Source organism: Neoarius graeffei, chromosome 25, assembly GCF_027579695.1.
Source record: "Neoarius graeffei isolate fNeoGra1 chromosome 25, fNeoGra1.pri, whole genome shotgun sequence".
Lineage (NCBI taxonomy): Eukaryota > Metazoa > Chordata > Actinopteri > Siluriformes > Ariidae > Neoarius > Neoarius graeffei.
The window spans coordinates 15,043,243-15,066,810 of record NC_083593.1 but is presented as its reverse complement, the minus strand read 5'-3'; the positions used below and the strand labels follow the sequence as shown (position 1 = coordinate 15,066,810).

The 23,568-nt window shown below is 40.5% G+C and overlaps 1 protein-coding gene across 1 annotated transcript in view; it reads left to right on the top strand.

Annotated features, from left to right (window-relative positions):
- The window catches only part of grk3 (G protein-coupled receptor kinase 3), a 188,574-nt gene that overhangs the window by 147,986 nt on the left and 17,020 nt on the right, over positions 1–23,568 (top strand). Inside the window, exons 15-19 of the mRNA XM_060908817.1 lie at positions 3,141–3,241; positions 7,276–7,342; positions 11,695–11,790; positions 12,351–12,513; positions 22,514–22,650. Of these exons, the coding sequence (XP_060764800.1) occupies positions 3,141–3,241; positions 7,276–7,342; positions 11,695–11,790; positions 12,351–12,513; positions 22,514–22,650 (564 nt within the window). The remainder of the gene's footprint in view (positions 1–3,140; positions 3,242–7,275; positions 7,343–11,694; positions 11,791–12,350; positions 12,514–22,513; positions 22,651–23,568) is intronic.

The window sequence follows — 23,568 nt, the reverse complement described above, 5'->3', positions numbered from 1 at the left end:
TCAAGGTGATTCTGTTCAGTCTGAGGAATGCATCAAGCACAAAAACTTAAATCTGCTCCATTGATTTGAACAATTAAGTGGCCATCAAAAAATGTATGTCCTATTATTTTGGGATGAAGGGTTGGCAGTGGGAGGGGTATTCAATGGGAAGTGTAAAAAAAAAAAAATCATTCCATTCAATGAGAAGTGAAAATCCCTCCCACTGCCACCTCTTAATCCCATCAGGTCAAGTGACCAAAACGGTTCATCACAATGAGTAAGGTCATGTGTGTCTCCTCCCCCCCCCAACGTTCTAACACTGTTCTAAAACAGCTTTTTACAACAGCTTCATTTATCTGGTATTTGACTTTATTTTGGTATTTGACTATTCAGGGTGCCATGAAATTAACTCTCTTACTCCATTCAAAGCCACAACCAACTCTGTTACACAATTGCTCCAATTTTGCTCCAACTCCAAATTTTACTCTCTCAACTCAAAATAGACAAATACTTTTTACTCTGGGAAAATTGCTCCGTCATTTTTCATGTGTATGCACAACAGTGCATGCATATCAACCGATCTGCTCATAATAAATATTTACACTTACTCGAGTTGATCTTTGGCTGGATCGAGTCAAAGTTTAAAAAAAAAGGCGGGGGGGGCACCGCTCATCATTGTCTCAGTTCTCAAGATTGAACTGATTCGCTGTCCTGAAATTGAATCGCTGTCCTGAATCATCTGAAGCGCATAATATCTGCATGTCATCTCACAACAAGTTTTACCTCCAAATAGCCTAAACTTTGGCTGACGCATTTGATCCTGTTTACGGTGGGCGTTCCTGCCGCGAAAGAAAAACCAGTCGAAACTGAAAAAGTGAAAGTGATGCTCTTACCATGTGAATAGTCTTATGAATGTGTAAGTGGGCGCTTAGCGCTCCGACTCCGATGTGACTGAGTAAGGTGACAAGTTTTGTTTCATCTAATTTAGGTAATTTTAAAACAATTATTTAGCAGTGGGCATATAGGAAAGTATAAAGCTTCAATATGTTTATCATGCTTGTATGATAAAAACTCAAAGATATTTATCTAAATACATGACCTACTCATTCTAAACCTGCTGAGCTTTGCCAGTGAGGCTCTTGACCCCAGAGGTTAAATAACCCTTACATAGCTTGGAGGTTTGTTTGGGTCATTGTTCTGTTGAAAAACAAATGATTGTCCCACGAAGCACAAACTAAATGGGATGCCAGATCACTGCAGAATGCTGTGGTAGTGATGCTGGTTAAATGTGCCTTCAATTTTGGATAAATCGCCAACAATGTCACCAGCAAAGCACCCCCACACCATCACACCTCCTCTTTCATGCTTCACGGTGGGAACCACACATGCAGACACCATCTGTTCCCCCTTTTCTGTGTCTCACAAAGACATGGCCGTTGGAACCAAAAATCTCCAAATTTGGACTCCTCAGATGAAACTACTTTCCACTGGTCAAATGTCCATTCCTTGAATTTCTTGGCCCAAGCAATTTCCTTTTTACTGGCCTCCCTCAGTGGTTTCTTTGCAGCAATTTGACCATGAAGGCCTGATTTTGACACCGTTTCTTGTGAACAGTCAATGTTGATGTGTTTTGATACTTGAACTCTGCATTCATGCAGGTTCAAATCTTGGGTACTGTTGATTGGCGATTTCTGAGGCTGGTAGCTATAATGAACTTGTTCTCTACAGCAGTGGTAAATATTGGTTGAACATGCCTGATGAGAGCCAGTTGCAGTGGTTTTTGCCACTGCACTTGCAATTTTCCGGATTGACTGACCTTCATATCTTAAAGCAATGGACTTCTTTTACTCTTTACTTAGTTGAGCAGTTCTTCACATAATATATGGGTCAGTACAGTTGTTAAAGGGCAATACAACTGATGGTCTCGAACACAATAAAGCTATACTGCCTTTCAGATTTTTCAAGTTTAGGTCATAAAAAGAATTTTCCCCGACACCCAATTATTTTTGTTTAGTGGACCAAAAGCTACTGAATTGGAATCGCATGCTTCCAATTTTATTACTTTTTAATAGGACAATTAATGAATTTAAGGTCACATGGCCCTAAATTCTCCACTGTTTGTTTTTCTTGCTTCACTGTGACTCAATTTAAGATACTACATCATGCATCACGTGGTGGGTTTTCACTGTTCGCGCAAAGCATTGTGGGATACAAATTTGAAACCAGAGAGGAAAATGGAGGATGCGAGTGCATGAATGAAACTTGAAAGACCGATTACAGTAACGGAAAGCAAGGAGAAAAGACGTTATGTTGCAAAGGAAAAGAAACGCAGGACTAAACTAATCAATATCGGCAGTCAGCCAGCACCTTGGCTCGATCAGCTGTTCATTTAGCGACAGAATGTAACGGTCAGTGCACGGTCAAGGTAAACCTGTAGATGGGAGTAATGCAACACTGGATACCAGCTGCCGTAAAACCCAAAAGGTGAAGGAAAAGAAGGATAAACCTGCGCATACGCACATGGACTTCCTGTCTGCTTGACTGCACGAAGTGAGCGATCATGCACATTATTTGCTCAGGAATCCCCTCAAATTAAATAACTCCCCAACTGCAGAATGGCCTGTTTTGGGGCTTTTTTTTTTTTTGAGATGTTGCAGAAATAAACATGCATCACAATGACCAAATTTCAGAGGGAGCTAAATTTCACCAATTTTATGAAATTGAAAGGCCGTCTAGCTTTAAGACAGCAAGAAATTCTCCCCGCTAACTTCTGATGAGGTATGCATGTTAATTGAAAAGCATTTCAGGTGATTATCTCATGAAGTTGGTTAAGATAATGCCAATAGTGTGTGAAGCTCTCAGGGTAAACGGTGGCTACTTTGGAGAAACGAGCATATAAAACATTTATCTTCGTTTACACTTTTTTTTTTTTTTAAACTACTACATAATCGCACATTATTTCATCGTTTTGATGCCTTCAGCATCATTCTACAATGTATAAAGAAACCATTGAATTAGATGTGCCCAAACATGTGACTGGTACTGTATTTAATGGATTTAGCATGGAAAATCAATCTGTTCAAGACACTGGCTTTAATATAGGGGAATTATGTCTAATGTGAGTGACCTGATATTAATTGAATTTGAATGCTCCCTTTAAGAATGTAGAGTTGCCAGACTCTTTCTCATCTGAGCTCAAGTCTCTTTTGGAAGGACTGCTACAGAGAGATGTGGCTAAGAGGTTGGGCTGCCAGGGTCAGGGGTAAGTGCACTGCTTTTTACTTATTTTACATCATAATGTCTCAAACCCCTCACCTTGTCGAGATCTGTTTTATTAGGTTTAAAGTGTGAAATTAAGTTATAGAAATCATAGTTGGCATTCTGTGCTTTGCTTACTTGTATGCACTTAGTTATGGTGAGAATATGTTTGGGTTTTCAGTGACGTCACAAATCATCACACCAGCGAGCCAATCGGCATATTTAAGCTGACCGGTTGCAGTTAATCGGCTTTTACTGGTGTTTCTTGATATTTTATATGAATAAAATTTAGTTCTATTGAAAGGCAATTTCTGTGTGTGTGTGTGTGTATATATTTTATTTATTTATTGAATCATTAAAATTGGTTGACACTTCAAGGAGATACAAGGGGTTAAACACTGATTGCCTGGCTGCAAAGTGAGCGACTGCATACATTCCCTGTTTGGCCCGGGTTTCGGTGATGTTTTGGGTTGATGTCTTTTGTAAATGGGGTTTCTGGGGGAATCCCAGGGATAAACCTCTAACTTCTTAAGGATGGTCATGTGGCCCTGTCCTATCAGAATATTAGTGAGGTTCGCCTAAAATTATCCTCCTGGGGAAGGTACAGTCAAGCCGGAAAGTCTGCACATCCCTTTCACCTTCTCCACGTTTTATTACGTTACAGACTTATTCTACAATAGATTGAGTTAATTTTTAGTCACAAAATTCTACACAAAATAGCCCATAATGACAGTGTAAAATATCATGTGTGCACACCCTTTGATATGAGCATTTTGTTTCCACTGATACTGCTTGAGATGTTTCTACAACTTTAATTGGAGTCCATCTGTGGACTCCAATTGATTGGACATGATTGGGGATTGCCAACACCTGTCTATATAAGGTCCCACAGTTGACGGTGCAGGTCAAAGCAAACTCCAAGCCATGGGGTCAAAGGAATTATCTGCAGACCTTAGAAACAGGATTGTGTCAAGGCATAGATCTGGAGAAGGGTAGAGAAAAATTGCTGCAGCTTTACAGGTCCCAAAGAGCACAGCCACAATCATTCATAATTGGAAGAAGTTTGGAACCACCAAGAATGTTCCTAGACCTGGCTGCCTGGCCAAACTGAGTGATTGGGGAAGGGAGGTGAGCAGGAACCCGAGGGTCACTCTGACAGAGCTCCAGCGTGTCCTTGTGAAGATGGGAGAACCTTTCAGAAGATCAACCATCCAGGCAGCACTCCACAAATCAGGCCTTTTATGGTAGAGTGGCCAGATGGAAGCCACTCCTTAGTAAAAGGCACATGACAGCCTGCTTGGAGTTTTCTAAAAGGCACCTAGAGGACTCTCAAACCATGAGAAACAAGATTCTCTGGTCTGATGAAATCAAAATTGAACATATTGGCCTGAATCCTCCAGATGTGACGCTTGGTAAACCAGGCACCGCTCATCACCTGGCTAATGCCATCCCTACAGTGAAGCATGGTGGTGGCAGCATCATGATGTGGGGATGTTTTTCAGCATCGGGAACGGGGCGACTAGTCCTGATAGAGGAAAGATGAATGCAGCTAAGTACACCAAGATCCTTGAAAACCTGCTCCAGAGCGCTGTGGACCTCAGACTGGGGCAAAGGTTTACCTTCCAACATGACGACAACCTGAAGCATACAGCCAAGAGAACAAAGGAGTGGCTTCGGTGAATGTCCTTGAGTGGCCCAGCCAGAGCCCAGACTTGAATCCAATTGAACGTCTGTGGAAGGAGCTGAAACTGGCTGTGTACCGATGCTCCTCATCCAACTTGACGGAGCTTGCGAGGATATGCCAAGAGGAATGGGCAAAAATGTCCAGAAACGAGTGTGCCAAGCTTGTAGCTTCTTTCCCAAGATGCCTTGAATCTGTAATTGCTGCCAAAGGTGCATCAACCAAGTATTAGACTAAGGGTGTGTACAGATGTGTAACCCATAAATAACCCATCTTTGTCAGTAAAATGAAATTGCATATTTTCTAAAAACCTGTTTTCACCTTAATTATTGCCGGTTGTGTGGAAATGTTTGAGGCAAAAAATGAACTGTCTATTGTAGAATAATGCCACTTTTCCACTACCAATGCGGCTGAGTTGGGCTGAGCCGTGCCGTGCTGAGTTGGGCTGAGTGGGGCTGTTGGAGTTGCATTTTGACTACAACCGCGCTGAACCGTGCTGGCTGTAAGTGGGTGGACACATTGGGTGGAGTTAGTGAAAGTGGGTGGACGTCACGTGATGTCGTTAGGTGGCACAAACAGTGACATCAGTGATCTTTTAAGCGGTAGTCTCACGCCCCGGATAGTAAACAATAAACATGGAGTCGTTAGTGTTGCTGGTCTTGGTGCTGTGGCTTGTTGTCACCGACAACGCTAACAGATACTGGCAAGAGCGTATAGATGAGGCGAGGCGCATAAGGCTTCAGAAATTCTCGTAATTATTATTCTTCCGGGTTTACGGTGTTTACAGATCCCAGCGTGCTCGCGGGGCGTGTGTGGGCATGTGAGGACACTCCTCCTCACCAATCAGTGTACAGGGGAGTGTCTGCTCACGCCCCTAGCCCCACTCGCCTCGGTTTGGCTCGCTTCAGCCCCACTCCAAAACTGTGCGAGTTTTGGGTGCTAAGCAGGGCTGAAGCGAGCTGAGTCGTACTGCTCTAAGGTAGTCGAAACGCGAGCCGTGTCAGGCTGAAGTGAGCTGAAAAAGGGTAGTGGAAAAGGGCCATAAGTCTGTAATGTAATAAAACGTGGGGAAGGTGAAGCGGGTGTGCAGACTTTCTGGCTTGATTATAGGTTGAAACGGGTGCCGTTAATGGGGGGCGGGAGTTAGGACAATTTTGAGGGCCCTCTGTCGTTATTGACAGAGGGCCCTCAGAGGACAGTATTAACATTACCATGTGCAAGTTAAATTAGTTTAAAAAATAATTTTCTCTTAAAACAAGCAAATGCAACAACCACCTGGTTTGGTTTTCCATTTTCCACAAAATTTATTAGAGTAGATCTTTATATTTCACCCCTATTCATTACATGGTACAGTCTTGCATAGGCAGAGCCAGGGTGTGACACTGCATTAGGTTTGTTGCTTTCCAATCTTGCACCAACATTAGCTGCGTACAGTAGAAGCAGAATTGATGGTGAACCATCAGTCGATTGACACCATCATGAAGTCGGATTACCAGAAACGTAAAGGGTGGGCAATATTATATTCTTTCATAGAGCCCCAAATTTCTAGTGGGACCCCCAGGTTGGAATATAGCCGATTCACACCATAACTACTTTGATTTCAGTATGTCATCTGTGAAAAACGCTTAAACCTCACTAATGTGAACACTGAAGGGATTTTGCTTGCATGACCACTGACTGTTCGGATAAAACGTGAAAATGTCTCCTGGAAATGACCGCAAACAACGCATCGCCCCGATGCTTTTCAGACATTAGATCCATCCATGACCTTGCGTGATGCACTCGATGATTCACGCAAGAAAAGGATGCTCACACTTGACAAGTACCTTGAACAAGAGAAGTGAAGCAAATCAAACACCACCACATGACCATTTTGGAAGGAAAAAGAATCGGAAACAAAAGAAGGCAGACAAAGAACAGAAGGAGCTGGTTTGAATGACAGGATTTGGTGTCATTATTTGGTTGGCCAAAATATTAAGAAATGAAAGCCACTCAATGACCAAAATGGGGTACATTTAGGGCCTGTTTCCTGATGCTGGAGAGCATCATTGTGCCCATGCCTTTCCACAGAACAGAAATCCACTCGTCTTTGTCAGTTTTTAACATAAAGACCCCCGTTCTTTTTTTTTTTTTTTTTTTTTTTTTTTTTGCCTTGTCGAGTTTGTTACCCTGTAGAATGCAAATAATAGCTTCAGCATATATTAACCCTCAGGGGGGAAAAAATCACCTGAACACTAAGGTGTTCTGATCTGATGATTTATTGAAGCACTGACACCTTTCTGGTCAGAGGTACTGGTGGTGTCTGATGTGTTTTTTTTTTTTTTTTTTTTTCCCTTATTCACTTGTGCACCCTGTAGGGCTTCAGAAGTGAAGGGACATCTGTTCTTCAAAGGAATTGACTGGCAACAGGTCTATCTCCAGAAGGTAAGGCTGGTGCTGCAGGGAAACTGATGTCAAAGCTTCAAATACGTGAACTTTATTTTGATTCATTAAATTAGTATGTAGTACCTTTTTTTTATATTTTGAGTGATACAACTGCACTGAGATGATATGCATTTAGTTTCCTGGTGGTTTGTCATTACGATTTTACACAACTCTCATGGTCCGTATTTAGGGCTCGAACCACTATTTGCTGAAACCTTGTTTTTGCTTTTGTATTTATATACCGTATTTTCTGGACTATAGAGCGCACCTGTATATAAGCCGCATCCGCTCCATTTTTTTTAAAAAAATTTAAAAAAAGATATACAAGCCGCACCGGGCTATAAGCCGCAGATATCTATGTTGAAAAATTAGATATTTACTGCATGTACAGAACGATTTTGTACTGTAAATGTACATGTATGTACCTGAACAGATTCTTTCCGAACAGTGCCTTTTAACACGGCAGCAACTTTGCTGATTAAAACGGAACAGAACCAAGAGAAAATAACCGGTATTTATTTACCTTCATTTCTCCTGTGTTTGAAACCACAAGTCACTTTAATCATCTTCTCTGGATTTGAAAATAATTACCAGTTAGTAATTTGTCGTGCGTGTTCTATCTGCTAAAGATCTGCTAATTCTTCTTTGCATTGATTTTTCGTCTATCTTATTTTTGATTCTACTTCCGGTTAGAGCGCCCCTAGCGGTGGAAGAAAAATCCACAGAATAGCCGCACCTTTGTATAAGCCGCACCTTTGTATAAGCCGCATGGTTCAAAACCTAGGAAAAAAGTAGCGGCTTATAGTCCAGAAAATACGTAGATAAGTCTTTCGTATTTACCCGGAAATCTGGATATTTGACAAAACTCTTGAAAATCTCCGGTTTTCCGAATGGAGAAACTTTATTTTTCGGATTTTTCGCGTTCCTAGATGCGGTGTAATACTTCGCATCGTCCTTGCATGGGCGCGGTCCTTAAATAGCCCAAACATAGTTCATTGATTAGACAAGTGGTGTTTAACGGTGCGCGTGCTAGAGCTCATTAGACGTGAAGGCGCGCCTTCAGGTGCACGAGCTAAGGCGCGCAGGACTGACACTGTTCTGCGCAAGCGCAACACAATCGCACTAGAAAGCATGTTCAAGCTGCCAGTGTAGCTGCAGTCATTTTAGTTGTGAATTACAAGTGTTTCCTCGTGTGTTGCTAATTCATGTCAAAACCAGCGAAACTTTCCTCCTCCTTTCGACGTGAAGAGAGGTAAGCAATTTATTATATATATTTCCATCAAAGTTGCATTTTGTGGCTTCGAAGCTAAGTTTTAGTGCCGTTTCTAGAACACATCAAGAAAATGTGGAAGAAACAGCAATAATGGAAGAGCTGGTTTCTAAGCTGCCTAAAACTAGCAATGGTAATTTATTTTTTGTTACATAATGTACTCAGGCTGCCAGTCAGTGTATCTCCCCCCCCCCCCCCCCCCCCCCCCCCAAAAAAAAAAAAATTTCCTAGCTACGCCCCTGATTTACACAAGAAATTTGGTATTCATTGGTGTTTAAATTTACAGACAATACGAACTAATGTAAACAATTGGCTTCAACTCGCATAAATATGAATTGGAAATGTTTAGTTCACTTTAGCTTCTACAAACGCAGAACTCTACTAAAAGATTGATAAACGAGGCTCAATGTCCCCAACATTGAAACCTGAAAGCTTTAGAAACTCTAACAGACCTTTACTTTACTTTTTAACAGTACTGTTTTGGGATTTTGCTGAGTTTACCGTACCTTCAACTGTGGGGTTTTTTTTTTTTTTTTTTTTTTGTGTTTTGTTTTTTCTCCAAAGTAATGAACTGTGTAGCCAGGAAAATCACTGCGTTTTTAAATGCACTCCTGAAAATTACTCATTAACTAGGGGAATTAAAGTTGATATTTTTAACATGTTAATCATAATGTACACGGAAGTAAAAGGCTTAAGTTATAACTTATTTTAGTGAAAATAAGTACTAAAATGCACTAGAATGCAGGATTTTGCGTGTTATGTTAATTTTTTTCAGGGGGACGTCCCCCCCAATCTTAGTTTGACTTTCAAAAGTTCAGGATTTTTTTCTTTGCTGCACTTTCATCTCTATATTTAAATAATTTTCAAGTTGTAGAGATGTGAAATCTGCTCGGTAGTACTCCCTCCGGCTACTCAGGCAAGAGCCGAGCCTATACTAACGATTGGTTGCATGGATTTGTGCAAAACTGAGAAGGGAAAGTCAGGACAATTCAGCTCATATCTACAAAATATGGGTCATGGTCATATGGGAGTGAGTGCAAAGTCAGATAGTGGTTTCTCAGGAACCCTAAATCTGACAGTTGAAATTTTGGTATGCTGCATCTGTTGTGATAATCTGGAAGAGGATTTTTATCCTTGAAAGGCGTTTCCCTCTCAGGACACTCTGGGACAAGAGTTCCTGGGGCTGCTTGATTTACAAATGGGATCATGATGGAAAATCTCACACTACTTTTGTTTCACTGATTTATTATACAAATTAATATTAAATATTGATGGGGTTTGGGATATTTTTATTTTTTTTAAATGCTACGGAGTTGCATTTAGTGTGGTGTGTTTTTTTTTTTTTTTTCTTCTTTTCATGCGCCTAACATACTGCACTAGTGCAGTTCAGCAGTAAAAATGGACCAATTTTCCCATTTGCCCACCTCCTCTAAACAAACTAGCATTGTCTCACATTGCATATTTATATATCATTCTAGACTAGTATCGAATGAGTATAAATACAGGAGTGATTATAGGAGATCAGACGCTGAGTGGTCGAGAGATTCAGATTGTTTGTTGATCACCTCGAGCGACTTAGCAAAATGGTGGCCAAGCACTTTGTTACTGTAAGTGAGGAAGAATTAAAAATTATGAAAATGCTGTTCCTAAAAGCACTGAAGATGCTGCAAAGCTTGTTCTAAAACTATTCAAAGGTGAGATGGAATTGTGATTGTTTTATCCATTTCAAAACGAAGTATTTGTCACTCTGCATAGATAACTGACACAAATCTGCATGCATTAGTCACATGCCACTTTTGAAGATTGAAATAAATTTATTTATTTTAAAAAAAATCACCTGTCTTTATACTAAAATAATCATCCGCCTCAGGCTCGGTGAATAATAATGGAGACACCACTGATATTCACCTCGTTTGCGGCGAATAATTGTTAATTAACATTAATAGGAAAACCAATTAGTGTTTGTTTTTAAAGCCTTCAAACCTACAGAAAGATGTTTTACATCCCAGTCTTCTGGATTTTCTAAATACTTTTGAATAAGGTCAGAGTTCTCAATTTGAGACACAGCCCATGATGATGCCAACAAAGTTTTAAAAAGAAACCAAGCTAGTCAGTCACTCTCATTCACACCTACAGAATCACTCCCTATATAGCAGACTATATCGTGAGTTAGCCATGTTGTAGCGCTGTCCAAATGTATAGTGAGAATTATTACATCCTATATAGTGTACTGCTAGTATCTCACAATGCACTATGAATAGTGTACAACCGATGGTCACTAACCAAGCAGTATATACCATCGTGCATTGCAGGAAAGGAAAACCGTTTCATTAGGACCATTTAAGTATTTGAGATTGAGTATAGCAGTAGTTAGGTTTTTTTTTGTTTGTTTGTTTGTTTGTTTGTTTTTCTCTTGACAACGGGCATATGAGAAGTTGTGGCATGAAAATTGCAATATTGTCACGTGTTGGGGGTGAATGGACGGAGAAAGAAACTCATTATAAACGGACATTCAAGTACAATTAAAAATAGTAAGAGAACAGAAAATAAGCTCAAATCGAATAAGACAGATAAAATGCAAGAATAAAAGTTAGAGTACAGAGCAAGGAATGAATCAAAAGCTTGAAATTTGATTCAATAAAAGGCAGCGGCAAAGAAAGTATTCAGTCTTGATTTAAAGGAAATGAAAGATGCAGCAGACTCAAAGTACTTTTGTATTTATTAATGTGGAAAATGCACTTAGTACAATATGGATTTGTCAGAAAAATGCATGTATTTATTATTTTGAAAACCCATCAGCTGACTGATCTGGCATGTTCTGGTTGTGTGACAGTAATGATGGAAATAACTGCGTGCCAAAGTAGTGTCCGGAAGTGCTTTCGTTTTACCAATCAGCTCACTGTACAGTCCTCTATATAGAATTCCCGAGATGATTAGTGAATGAGAGTGATTTCAGGCACAGCTGTTGTCACAAAGCATGTATGTACATCTGTGGTCTCTTTATTTATTTTTTTTTTTGTAACTTGGCAAAACTAGTCACATGGCATGTTGCAGCTATATTAACGGTTCTGTTTGGTTGCAGTATTCCCCGCCACTGATTCCTCCTCGTGGAGAAGTGAATGCTGCTGATGCCTTCGACATTGGCTCTTTTGATGAGGAGGACACCAAAGGCATAAAGGTGGTCTAACATCAGTCAAACCAAAAAGCACCACTTAAGTACTTTTTTTTTTTTTTTTTGGTTTTTTGGGGTTTTTTTTGGGGGGGGGGGGGTCTTTTTAAATTTATGGTAGCCTTTGGATTCAAGCCAAACAGCTATGTATTAAAGATTTTCTGAAGCAGAAACACTGAGAGAACAATAGAAAAATGTTCTGGTTCAGTGTTGCTCCTGTGAACTCTAGTGAAGTAGAACAAAAGACTGTTTATTGCAGTTTGCACAGAAGTGTCTAGAACTTGTGCCTATTTGCTAGGTATCATGATCGTTGCTCATGTATTGTTTTGTGTGGGTGTTTTTTTTTTTTTTTTTTAAACACTAGAACAATTCATACACTGGTTTCACGTTCTCTTTTTGACTTGCACAGACACAGTCCTGCATGTAAAGCCCTGTCAGCTTTGCTTGTCTTAGTTTACAACAAAGCTATGCAAATGGTTTTTCCCATGAGATCTAGTTAGCATGTGCCACTTGCTTTATGCTTTCCTTGCTCTCTTGAATGTATTCTTTTCTTTGGTTGTGGGTTTCAGCTGTTGGAAAGTGATCAGGAGCTGTATAAAAACTTTCCCCTGGTGATCTCAGAACGCTGGCAGCAGGAGGTGGCTGAGACGGTGTACGAGGCAGTCAACAGTGACACGGACAAGAACGAGGCACGCAAGCGTGCCAAGAACAAGCAGCAAGGCCACGAGGAGGGTGAGGTTTTAACGTGTACACAGACAACAATCAAAAATCCCTATGTCGGGGCTCCCGAGTGAAGCAACAGAAAAGCGTTTGTCCCATCATCTTGACATCAAGTTCAAATTCTGATTATGCCGCTTGTGTGGCTGGGAGCTCAAGAGAGCTAAAAAGGGGGTGAGGTGTGGCATACTCTCTCCCCCCTATTAATCACAGTGACACTAGCCAATCATGGGCATCTGTGAGCTTATGCATGTGGAAGTGGAGGGATAGTGCATTCCTCCAAACGTTTTCTCTGTTGCATGAGCGGCAGTTTGAGAAGATGCAATTGGCTAGCTTTCACCTGCTTCAGAGGAAGCATGTGATGGATATTTGATTTCTATTTACAGTGGTAAACTTTTTAGGCAAAGTGATTTTATTATCGATGGTGTCCATGTTTCCAAATGTGAGTCTTAAATTCAGTTGGGCTATTATGTGATAGCAAAAGCACTGCCTGCCTAGCGCAGATGCAAGAAGGTGCAGCATTAGTCAGTCTTTGCAGAAATCAAGATAATACATAGGCACCTTCCAGTTTTCTTCACATATTGCACAGATGGTCAAGTATCATGGTAGCTGTACTGTATGTGCTATCACTTTTGCCCACCATATTTGCCATTTTCATAGGATCACACATCTGCTCTTTCATGCAGTTATCCAATCTGTGGCAGCAGTGCAAATAAAATCCTGAAGGTACCTGTAAAGAGCTTGATGTTCACGTCAAACAACAGAGTGGGGAGGGGAAATGTGATCTTAGTGACTGGTTGTTGGCTGACAGGCTGGTTTGAGTCCTTCAGAATCTGCCGATCTCCTGGTATTTTCCACAAACAGTCTCTAGATCTTGCACAGAAAACATCCAGTGAGTGGAAGTACTGCAGACAGAAACACCTTGTTGACTTTAATCTCAAATCCAAATGTCTTCAGTGTATAGCAAAAACAAAAGAATTGGCCTCCCCATTCAATCCAATTCCAAAATATATATCAAAGTTTCTGCTAAGTAATTTTGGTGCTGGTCACGGTGTCTGGTAAGGACCAGACAAATGAGTAATCGGTCATATTTTAAGTACTACTGCTGTCAGTGAATTTTTGGGCTGTACAAGTGACGCATTTGAGCGAAATTAATGCTTAACACAGTCAGCCTTTCAATAACACAAAATAATCAACAAACAACAGAGAACAAAACGTACCGTTAATGAAAAACATCTAAGTCGCGGCTGCAAATAACATTTCATGTACAATCTCAATTCCAAAAAAAGCTGGGACACTGTGTAAAGCATAAAAACAATGTGGTGATTTGCAAAATCATGGAAACCCAATATTTAATTGAAAATAATCCAAAGACAACCTATCAAATGTTAGAGAAATTTTATTGTTTTTTGAAAAATACATGCTCATTTTGAATTTGTCAGCAGCATGTTTTCAGAAAAGTTGGGACTGTGGCAACAAAAGACTGAAAAGTTGTGTAATGCACCAAAAAAAAAACCCACCTAATTTGGTTAATTGGCAACACATCAGTAACATGACTGGATATAAAAAGAGCATCCCAGAGAGGCGGAGTCTCTCAGAAGTAAAGATGGGGAGGGGTTCATTGCTCTGTGAAAGACTGCGTGGCCAAACAGTGCAACAATTTAAGAATAATGTTCCTCAAGGTAAAATTGCAAAGAATTTGGGGATCACATCATCTATGGTACAAAAATCATTAAAAGATTCAGAGAATCTGGAGAAATCTCTGTTTGCAAGAGACAAGGCTGAAAACTGACATTGGATGCCTGTGATCTTCAGGCCCTCAGGAGACCCTGTGTTAAAAGCAGACACGTGTCTGTAGTGGAAATCACTTTATGGGCTCGGGACACTTTAGAAAATGATCGTCTGTGAAAACAGTTCATTACTGCATCCATAAATGCAAGTTAAAACCAGATCAATATCCAGAAACACCGCCACCTTCTCTGGGCCTGAGCTCTTTTACGATGGACTGAGGCGAAGTGGAAAATTGTCCCGAGGTCTTATGAATTAAAAGTAGAAATTCTTTTTAGAAATCATGGATCCAACATCCTCCAGCTTATCAGCACACAGTTCAAAAGCCAGCATCTGTGATGGTATGAGGGTACATAGTGCACATGACATGGGTAGCTTGCACATCCGGGAAGGCCTTCCTTCTTTCAGCAAGACAATGCTAAATCACTTTCTGCACATGTTAAAACTGCATGGCTCTGTTGTAAGAGTCCAGGTGCTAAACTGGCCTGCCTACAGTCCAGACCTGTCTCCCATTTAAAACGTTTGGCACATTGTGAAGTGAAAAATATGACAAAGGAGATCCCGAACTGTTGAGCAACTGAAATTGTATATCAGGCAGGAATAGGACAAAATTTCTCTTTCAAAACTACAGCAATTGGTCTCCTCAGTTCCCAAATGTTTAGAGTGGTCTTAAGTGTACAGATGATGCAACACAGTGGTAAACATGCCCCTGTCCTAACTTTTCTCAAACATGTTGCTGACATCAAATTCAAAATGAGCACATGTTTATTCCCCCCCCCCCCCCCCCCCCCAAAAAAAAATTGTTTCAACATTTGATATGTTGTCTTTGTACTATTTTCAGTGAACTATTGGGTTTCCATGACTTGCAAGTTATTACATTCTGTTCTTATTTACAGTTTACAGCATCCCAACTTTTCTGGAATTGGGATTGTATTTTTGTTTGAACTAGATTGAAATGTATTTAAAGAAGTACCCAAACATTAATGCGCATGTTCTCAAATGTATGACACTTCTGCTTCTGTCCAGTTGGACAAAGACCATACGTCTCCATGACCTCAGCTTGTTCCTCACTGTCTTGACTGAATGCCTGTCTGTCTGGGTGATGGGAATTGTTAATTCTGTAATTGAATAAAATAAGTGGCTTTTCTGTGCATGTCGGCAGAAAGTTAAATCTATAAGAGCACCCAGAGAGTCTGTCTTTCAAAGAACCCTCTGTGATGAGCAGCTTTAGCGTTCTTTTGCCAAGATGTGGACTTTGCTAACTGTCTAATTTTCTCTGATAAAACAATGGAGATTAAAGGGAGTTGAGAACTATTTATCAAAGTACAAGAATCCCATTTGAATTCCCAACTCACTTTTTGGACATGACCACTGTAGCTGTGATTTGCTAAAAAGAATGTTTCCAAAGCTGTAGCTTTATGAATTAGAAGCTAGCAGCAGGTAATGATACCACAGTGGTAGCATGCTTAAACAGCTATGGTTAATTATGGACTTTTTTCCCTTCAGTATAGTCTATATTCATTTAAAGTGTCAGACCTTTAATTGCCATAAATTGTGCTTTATTTACTTTGAAATGTTTGTCCTTAAAGAGAATATTTTTACTGAACATGATGTCCAACAGGAATGTAATTTGCCAGTTCTGCAAAGATTTTATTTACCTGTGAGCAGAAACGGTGTGTAGCCCCTTGTATACAACCTGTTCAAGAAGGGAATGTTGTACCTTTTATTCCGCCTTGTTGTTCTGTATAAAAAGTCCAAATACGGAATGGGGGTTCTATGTTGTTCTGCCTCTGAGCTGGAAGGATTAGTAGTAACAGAGCCAGAAGAGATGGAAGAGATGTCTGTGTAAAAGTGACAAGCTGGCATGGTGGGACAGGGGTGTCAACTCTTGGATTGCCACTTTTTTGAAACCAGCACAAATTCAAACGTCTTTGTCTTGGGTGTCTAAGGTCCGCGTGCCTTTCTGCCTCGAATCTTTTCCCACTCCTTTTCAGTTTCTCCTCCAACATATTACTGATCGCATGATATTGAATACATTGCTCAGCAACTTGACTTGCATTTGAAGAGTGGTGTTCATGTGCATGGCTAGCAAAAGCACCTCAACACTCAGTTCACCTGCTGTTATTCTTTTGAAAGCAAGGCCAGTATCCTGGGGGTATTGGTATTTCTGCTCAATAGTATGTTGTACGTCAGCCTAGACGCCGACACGCTGTTGTGCTGCACGTCACGCTTCTAGTTCCTGAACGCCAGCATGCAGTGTCAAACACTCTGGTGCTGTTTTATGTAGGTTTTATTGGATTCAGTGTAAGCAACCAAAGCCTTAATATTGAGGGATCTTCTGAAAGACAATAATATGGAATATATGTTTAAAAAGGGCGAGTGTGTCCAGTCGAGACTCCTGAATGAATTTACCCCAAACCAAGCACAACACTCAAAACAGAAAGGCCAGATTAGACTTGGTTAGAAAGTCTACCTAGTTCTGGAACAAGATTTTTTTTTTTTTTTGGACAAATGAAACCAAGATTTAACTTTATATGTAGTGGAAGTTCATTATGTCTGATTAAGTATTTTTAAGTTCGTTTCTTAGACAAGGATTTTAAGATCGTTACCTTGTTAACAGTTTCAGCGTGAATCTTCCGCCTTCCTCAGAACTGTCACCAGATGTTAGGTGGTGACGTGCCTCATCAGCTGATTTTACCTTACGGAGGCGTGAACGTCCCGCCCAATTTGACAGGTAGTTCACGCCTCCTGCTGTCAGGTCGCTCCCCCAGGACGGCGCTGCAGGTGCGCGACAGCGCATACGCTCCCTCATCCCGGTTTATCGTCCTTTGTGCCCGCTTGCGTATCTCCACTGCCTCTAAAATCCAACGCTGGTATCTATTTTCTTCAGCGCGAATGACTCTGGCCTCTTCCCAATTCATTATATGATTTTGTCGTTTGCAGTGGTCCGAAATGGCTGATTTTAGGTTTTCTTGGTGTGCTTTTTCTTTTTCGGATCTTGTGTGTCTTTTTGTTGTTTCTTTCTCACGTTCTATTTGGTGTTCTTTCCTTCGTGTATGGAAGCATCTGCCCGTTTCACCAATATAGACTTTGTTACATGAACGGCAAGGGATTTCATAGATGACGTTTGCATTTGTTGTCCGGTTGTATTTTGTCTTTGGGGTGAACTAGCAACTGTCGGAGGTTCTTGTATGGTTTGACCAGGGTATTGATATGGTATTTCCTCATGGATTGTTGGATGCGTTCTGTGACTCCTTTTATGTATGGTAGTGTGACAAAGCCCCGGTTAAAAGCAGACAGAGCCCTGAAAAAAAATGCACAAAACTTAAAGCGCAGGATATAACAAAACTGTTACATTTCATTTCGACTTCCACATATTTCCAATTCAGAGGCACAATTTATAGACAAAAAGAGGGATTTGCAATGGGGGACCCGCTATCTGCCACTCTATGCAACTTTTTCATGGACGATCTGGAAACCCGAGCCATAGAAACCGCACCGGACGACTGCAAACCCATTTTCTGGAAACGATACGTTGATGACATCCTCGAAATAACCAAAACAGGCCACACACAACAACTCACGGATCACCTAAACTCCATAGACAAGACAGGAAACATCAAATTCACACACGAAGAGGAAACGGACAAGACAATAGCTTTTTTTGGACCTAAAAATACACCACACAGAAGAAGGGAACATTTTAGAATTACAACATACAGAAAACCGACACACACCAACTAATATCTTCTCTGGACATCTGAACATCCCATCGCACACAAAATGTCAGTAATCAGAACACTATACGACCGAACACAGAACATCACGGAGGAGAAAGACCGACAGGAGGAAGACCAACAAATCCAACAGGCATTAAAAAACTGCCAATATCCATCGTGGGCAATCCGAAAAGGGAAACTACAGACACAAAGGAAAAAAACAAACAAGAAAAAACACCGAAAAAACAAACCGGGGCTTTGTCACAGTACCATACATAAAAGGAGTCACAGAACGCATCCAACAATCCATGAGGAAATACCATATCAATGTCCCGGTCAAATCATACAAGAACCTCCGACAGTTGCTAGTTCACCCCAAAGACAAAATACAACCGGACAACAAATGCAATGTCATCTATGAAATCCCTTGCCGTTCATGTAACAAAGTCTATATTGGTGAAACGGGCAGATGCTTCCATACACGAAGGAAAGAACACCAAATAGAACGTGAGAAAGAAACAACAAAAAGACACACAAGATCCGAAAAAGAAAAAGCACACCAAGAAAACCTAAAATCATCCATTTCAGACCACTGCAAACGACAAAATCATATAATGAATTGGGAAGAGGCCAGAGTCATTCGCGCTGAAGAAAATAGATACCAGCATTGGATTTTAGAGGCAGTGGAGATACGCAAGCGGGCACAAAGGACGATAAACCGGGATGAGGCAGCGCATGCGCTGTCGCGCACCTGGAGCGCCGTCCTGGGGGAGCGACCTGACAGCAGGAGGCGTGAACTACCTGTCAAATTGGGCGGGACGTTCACGCCTCCGTAATGTAAAATCAGCTGATAAGGCACGTCACCACCTAACATCTGGTGACAGTTCTGAGGAAGGCGGAAGATTCACGCTGAAACTGTTAACAAGGTAACGATCTTAAAATCCTTGTCTAAGAAACGAACTTTAAAAATACAAGATTTAACTTGTAGCAGAATGATTGGAAGAGAAGTATATGGAGAAAGAAATGAGGGGCTCGTGATCGAAAGTCGACCACATCAGTCAAACCTGGTGAACATGGGCGTGTATGGCTGCCAGTGGAACTGGGTCACTGGTGTTTATTGATATGACTGCTGATAGAAGTAGAAGGATGAATTCTGAAGTATATAGAGCTATACTTTCTGCTCAGATTCGGTCAAATTCTGCAAAACTTGTAGGACAGCGCTTCACAGTACAGATGGATAATGTCCCAAAATATACTTCATAAGCAACCCAAGAGCTTCATAAAGCGAATGTCGTGTTCTTAATCGGCCAAGTCAGTCAACCCAATTGAGCATGCTTTTCACTTAGTGAGGACAAAACTGAAGGCAGAAAGACCCACAAACAAGCAGCAACTTGAAGGCCTGGCAAAACATCTCAAGGGAGGAAACTCAGCATTTGGTAGTGTCTGTGGGTCCAGACTTGAGGTAGTTGTTGACTACAAAGGATTTGCATCAAAGCATGAATTTTTTTATAGCTGTTAGCTTGTCCACTTACTTTTGATCCTGTGAAAATAGAGGGAATATGTTTAAAAAAGAAGGCTAAGTCCTAAATGGTTAATGCCATATTTTTGTTGGGACCCACTGAATTAAATCTGAACGTCTACTCTTCAGTCACATCTTGATGGCTTCATGGTGGTTGATTGATTGTTTCAGAGGCAAACATTTGCTTATGAGCCTAACTGTACTTGTATATGGACACGTGTGCACGCACACGGTGGGGTTCAGCAGTCTGAGACCACTAGTGAAAAATGCTTCCGTTTTGCATTCTTTTCTAATTTAATACACCAGCTTTTATTGTATATCTCGGTTTTCTACACCGGTGTCTGCATGATTTGTTTGCGTTGTGGTGCTGTCACATGATCGGCTGATAAATGCATGAATGTGTCGGTGTGCATTTCTTTGAATTGTTCTTTTTCTGTGACGGAACGATTGAACATCTTTTAATGGGGAAACTAAAACAAGAACTGAAATTTGGTGCACAAGTTTCAGTTTATTTTGGGCTTTCTGAAATCAGCACGGTTAAATTTACATATGGGATCAAACTTGATCAGATGCTTTTGGTAGCCATAAACAAGCTTCTGGGAGAATTCTGGTTGGATATTTGACCACTCTTCTTGGCAGAATTAGATTTTCAATTAAAATTTTTTTTTTTTTTTTTTTTTTTTTTTTTTTAAGTTTCCTGACATGGACTTGACTTTTAAGCACAGTCCACAAACATTTGATAGAGTTGAGGTCAGGACTATGGGAAGGCATTTTAAAAACTTAATGCAATCCTGCTTTATCCATTCCACAACCAGCTTTGATGTTTGGGGTTATTGTTTGGTTGTAATGCTCAGTTGTGTCCAAGTTTCAACCATCTAGCTGATGGTTTGAGGTTTTGCTGAAGAATTCTGAGGTAGTCCTCCTTCCACTTTAACAGTTGCTACAGTGGTCTTCTGGTTGAATACCTCTTCTTTACTTCTCCAGACGTACATCTGATCATTGTGGACAAACAACTCCATCTCATCTGACCATCAATTTTTCTCCAGAAGGCTGTTTTTGTCCATGTGGTCAGCTGCAAACTTTAATTGAGCTTGAAGGTGTCGATTTTGGTGCAGGGGCTTCTTTCTTGGACAGCAGCCCATGGTGATTGTAAAATTAGCTTGAATGTTGACGGCGTTCCACGGAAGGCCTGTGCCTTGGTGGTTCCTGGGTTGTCCCTGACCATCCAAAGTTCCTTTCAGCTGATGGTGACAGTTTGGGTCTTCTTCCAGACCTTGGCAAAGTGGTTCCACATCGCAATAACTTGGCAAACAAACCTGAAGATCTCTTACAATTCACAAGCTCCAATTTTAAGGTCACTTTTTGGCTATAGTAAAGCATATTATACTGACCATCCATCACCAGCAGATAGGACTCTTTGTCCCCTTGTCGCCTTTTTGTTTTGCATGTATTAAGCATGTGGTGTGTCTTGCTCCTCTTTCAACTACTTGTAATGAACTAATATATAATTATAGTGAGCAGCATGTTTTCATGCAGCACAAAAGGACCAGTTAATATATTTACTTATCAGTATTTTTGCCAAGTGTACGTGGTGACATTCTGATACTATAACAAACCAGGGCACAAACGGTGAGGAGCTACATTTAGCTTGCCCTTCTTTTTATGAAGAGTTGATCTAAAATAATTTTGCGTCAATCACCGTATTTTACTCTTGCATAAAGACCATGAATTCATGCTGTAGTGTATATATTAAGAATTTTACTTGGACTATACACTGTGTTTATGTATTAATTAAGCTATAAATCTGTCAATACATGTTTTTGAGTCTGCTGATTGCTGGTATTTTCACACATCAATCTCTGGAGTGTATACAGAGTGGTGCAAAAAACAAACATGCTGTGAGTGAAGAGTCTGTAGGCTGAAACACCTTGTTGAGAGAATGAGCTGATAGGGAAGTGATCGCTGATAGGAAGTCTGTAATACCTCAAATAAGCACTCTTGACAACCACAGTGAGCAGAATAGCATCTCTGAACACGCAGCACATCAAAGTGCGAGGTGGATGGGCTGCAACAGCAGAAAGCCGCATCTGGTTCCACTTCTATCAGGCAAGAACAAAAATCTAAGGCCATCATGGACACGGACTCACTGAAACTGGACAACTGAAGACTGGAAAAAAGACTGGGTGATTTTTTCCAATTTTCAACTGTCCAGATTAGGTGAGCCTCATACCCATGATAGCCTCAGATTCCTGTTCTTGGCTCACAGTAGAACCCAATGTGGTCTTCTGGTGTTGTAGCCATTCAACCAAGGTTTTCTGCGTTGGGGATGTGATGTTTTTCTGCTCACTACAGTTGCAAAGACTGATTGAGGTACAAGATCCTTCCTGGTAGCTCAAACCTGTCTGGCCATTTTCCTCTGACCTCTCTAAGGCTTTTTTACCCACAGAAGTGTCGTTTGGTTGGTTGTCGCACCATTCTGTGTAAACTCAAGATGCTGTTGTGTGGGGAAAATCCCATGATATCAGCAGTATCGGAAATACTCAAACCAGCCCATCTTGTACCCAGCAATCACGCCATAATTAAAATCACAGATCATAGTTTCCGCTAATTCTGATGTTTGATGTGAACATGAAGCTCTTGACCTGTGTCTGCATTATTTTATGCATTGTGCCACTGCCACTTGATTGGATAACTGCATAAATGAGCTGGTGTACAGGTGTTCCTCAAAGTGGACAGCGAGTGCATATTCGGCTTGATTCAGATTGCATGAGCGGAGTCTTCTAATAAAAAGTAAATGGCATTTGCTTTTTGATAAAGCTGAGAGGACCCTTCTAAAGCCAGGGGAATGTGAATATATGACTGCTGTGATGCTCTGGAATCGATTTTCAAAGACTGGTAATACTGAACGGATGGTGTTTCTTAGAAGAGCTTTGGGAAATGGCCAAGTCTCCATACTGTTTTTTGTTTGTTTTTTTAATTTTTTGCTTAGACTATGCACTGGGCAAGGACTGCATCATGCATGGCTACATGCTGAAGCTTGGAAATCCATTCCTGACTCAGTGGCAGCGCCGATATTTCTACCTGTTTCCTAACCGTGTAGAATGGAGAGGAGAAGGCGAGTCTCGGGTAAGTATGCAATGTTCAAGGGGCTGCATCTAACGTTCCTTTGCTAATCTGTTGATTTTAATAATGTCTGTTAATATTTATTAATTCGTTGGATTATTTTTAAAAAATATATATATATATTTTTTTTTTATTCCAGCAGCATTTCAGTCAGCTAATAATACTACAGCACCCTTAACAAGGCTTAATTAAATAACAGATCACTAACCGCTAACTATAACTGTCACAAACTAATAATCTGTCACAGCATGAGATTAAGTGCTTATGTTGACCAAAAGAGCCACTAATGCAAGGTGACCTGTATTCAGTACATATTTTACTGTTTTAAAATAAAGGCAAACACTTGGTTAGCTAAATGCATGATGCATATTGCATTTTGTTTGCCATGTGTGTGCACAAGGCATTTGGATTTTCAGTGTGTGGAATCAACTCCAGAACTTTGAGGCTGACTCTCTTTCAATGCCTAGAATTGATCTCATTGTAAAACGAAAGCAGGATGGAGACTTGACATGCAATATTTATTAGAAATGTATATTGTGTATGCTGAGAAATACTACTGCCCAACACTGCATAGTGTACATGCTTCATGACACGTTTTTGATGACTTTTTTTTTTGACTAATCACATTTGAGAAGGTTTTTTTTTTTTTAACTTGACACAAAGTTGTCATACAAAGTACCTCCATTTATTTATTTTATTGTTTATGATGGGGCAGTAAAGATAGATAAGCATGAAAAATAAACCTGCAATACAGCGAGAGAGCTGGGTAAGCTCAGACAATTCAAAACATGGCATGACTGGTAATAAGCATGGGCCAGCCTGGAATGCTATACTTCCACTGTCTGAATGATTGATTACAAATCAAAATATTATGCCCTTGAAAACACATTGTCCTGAGGCACACAGCCTAGTTTTTCCATA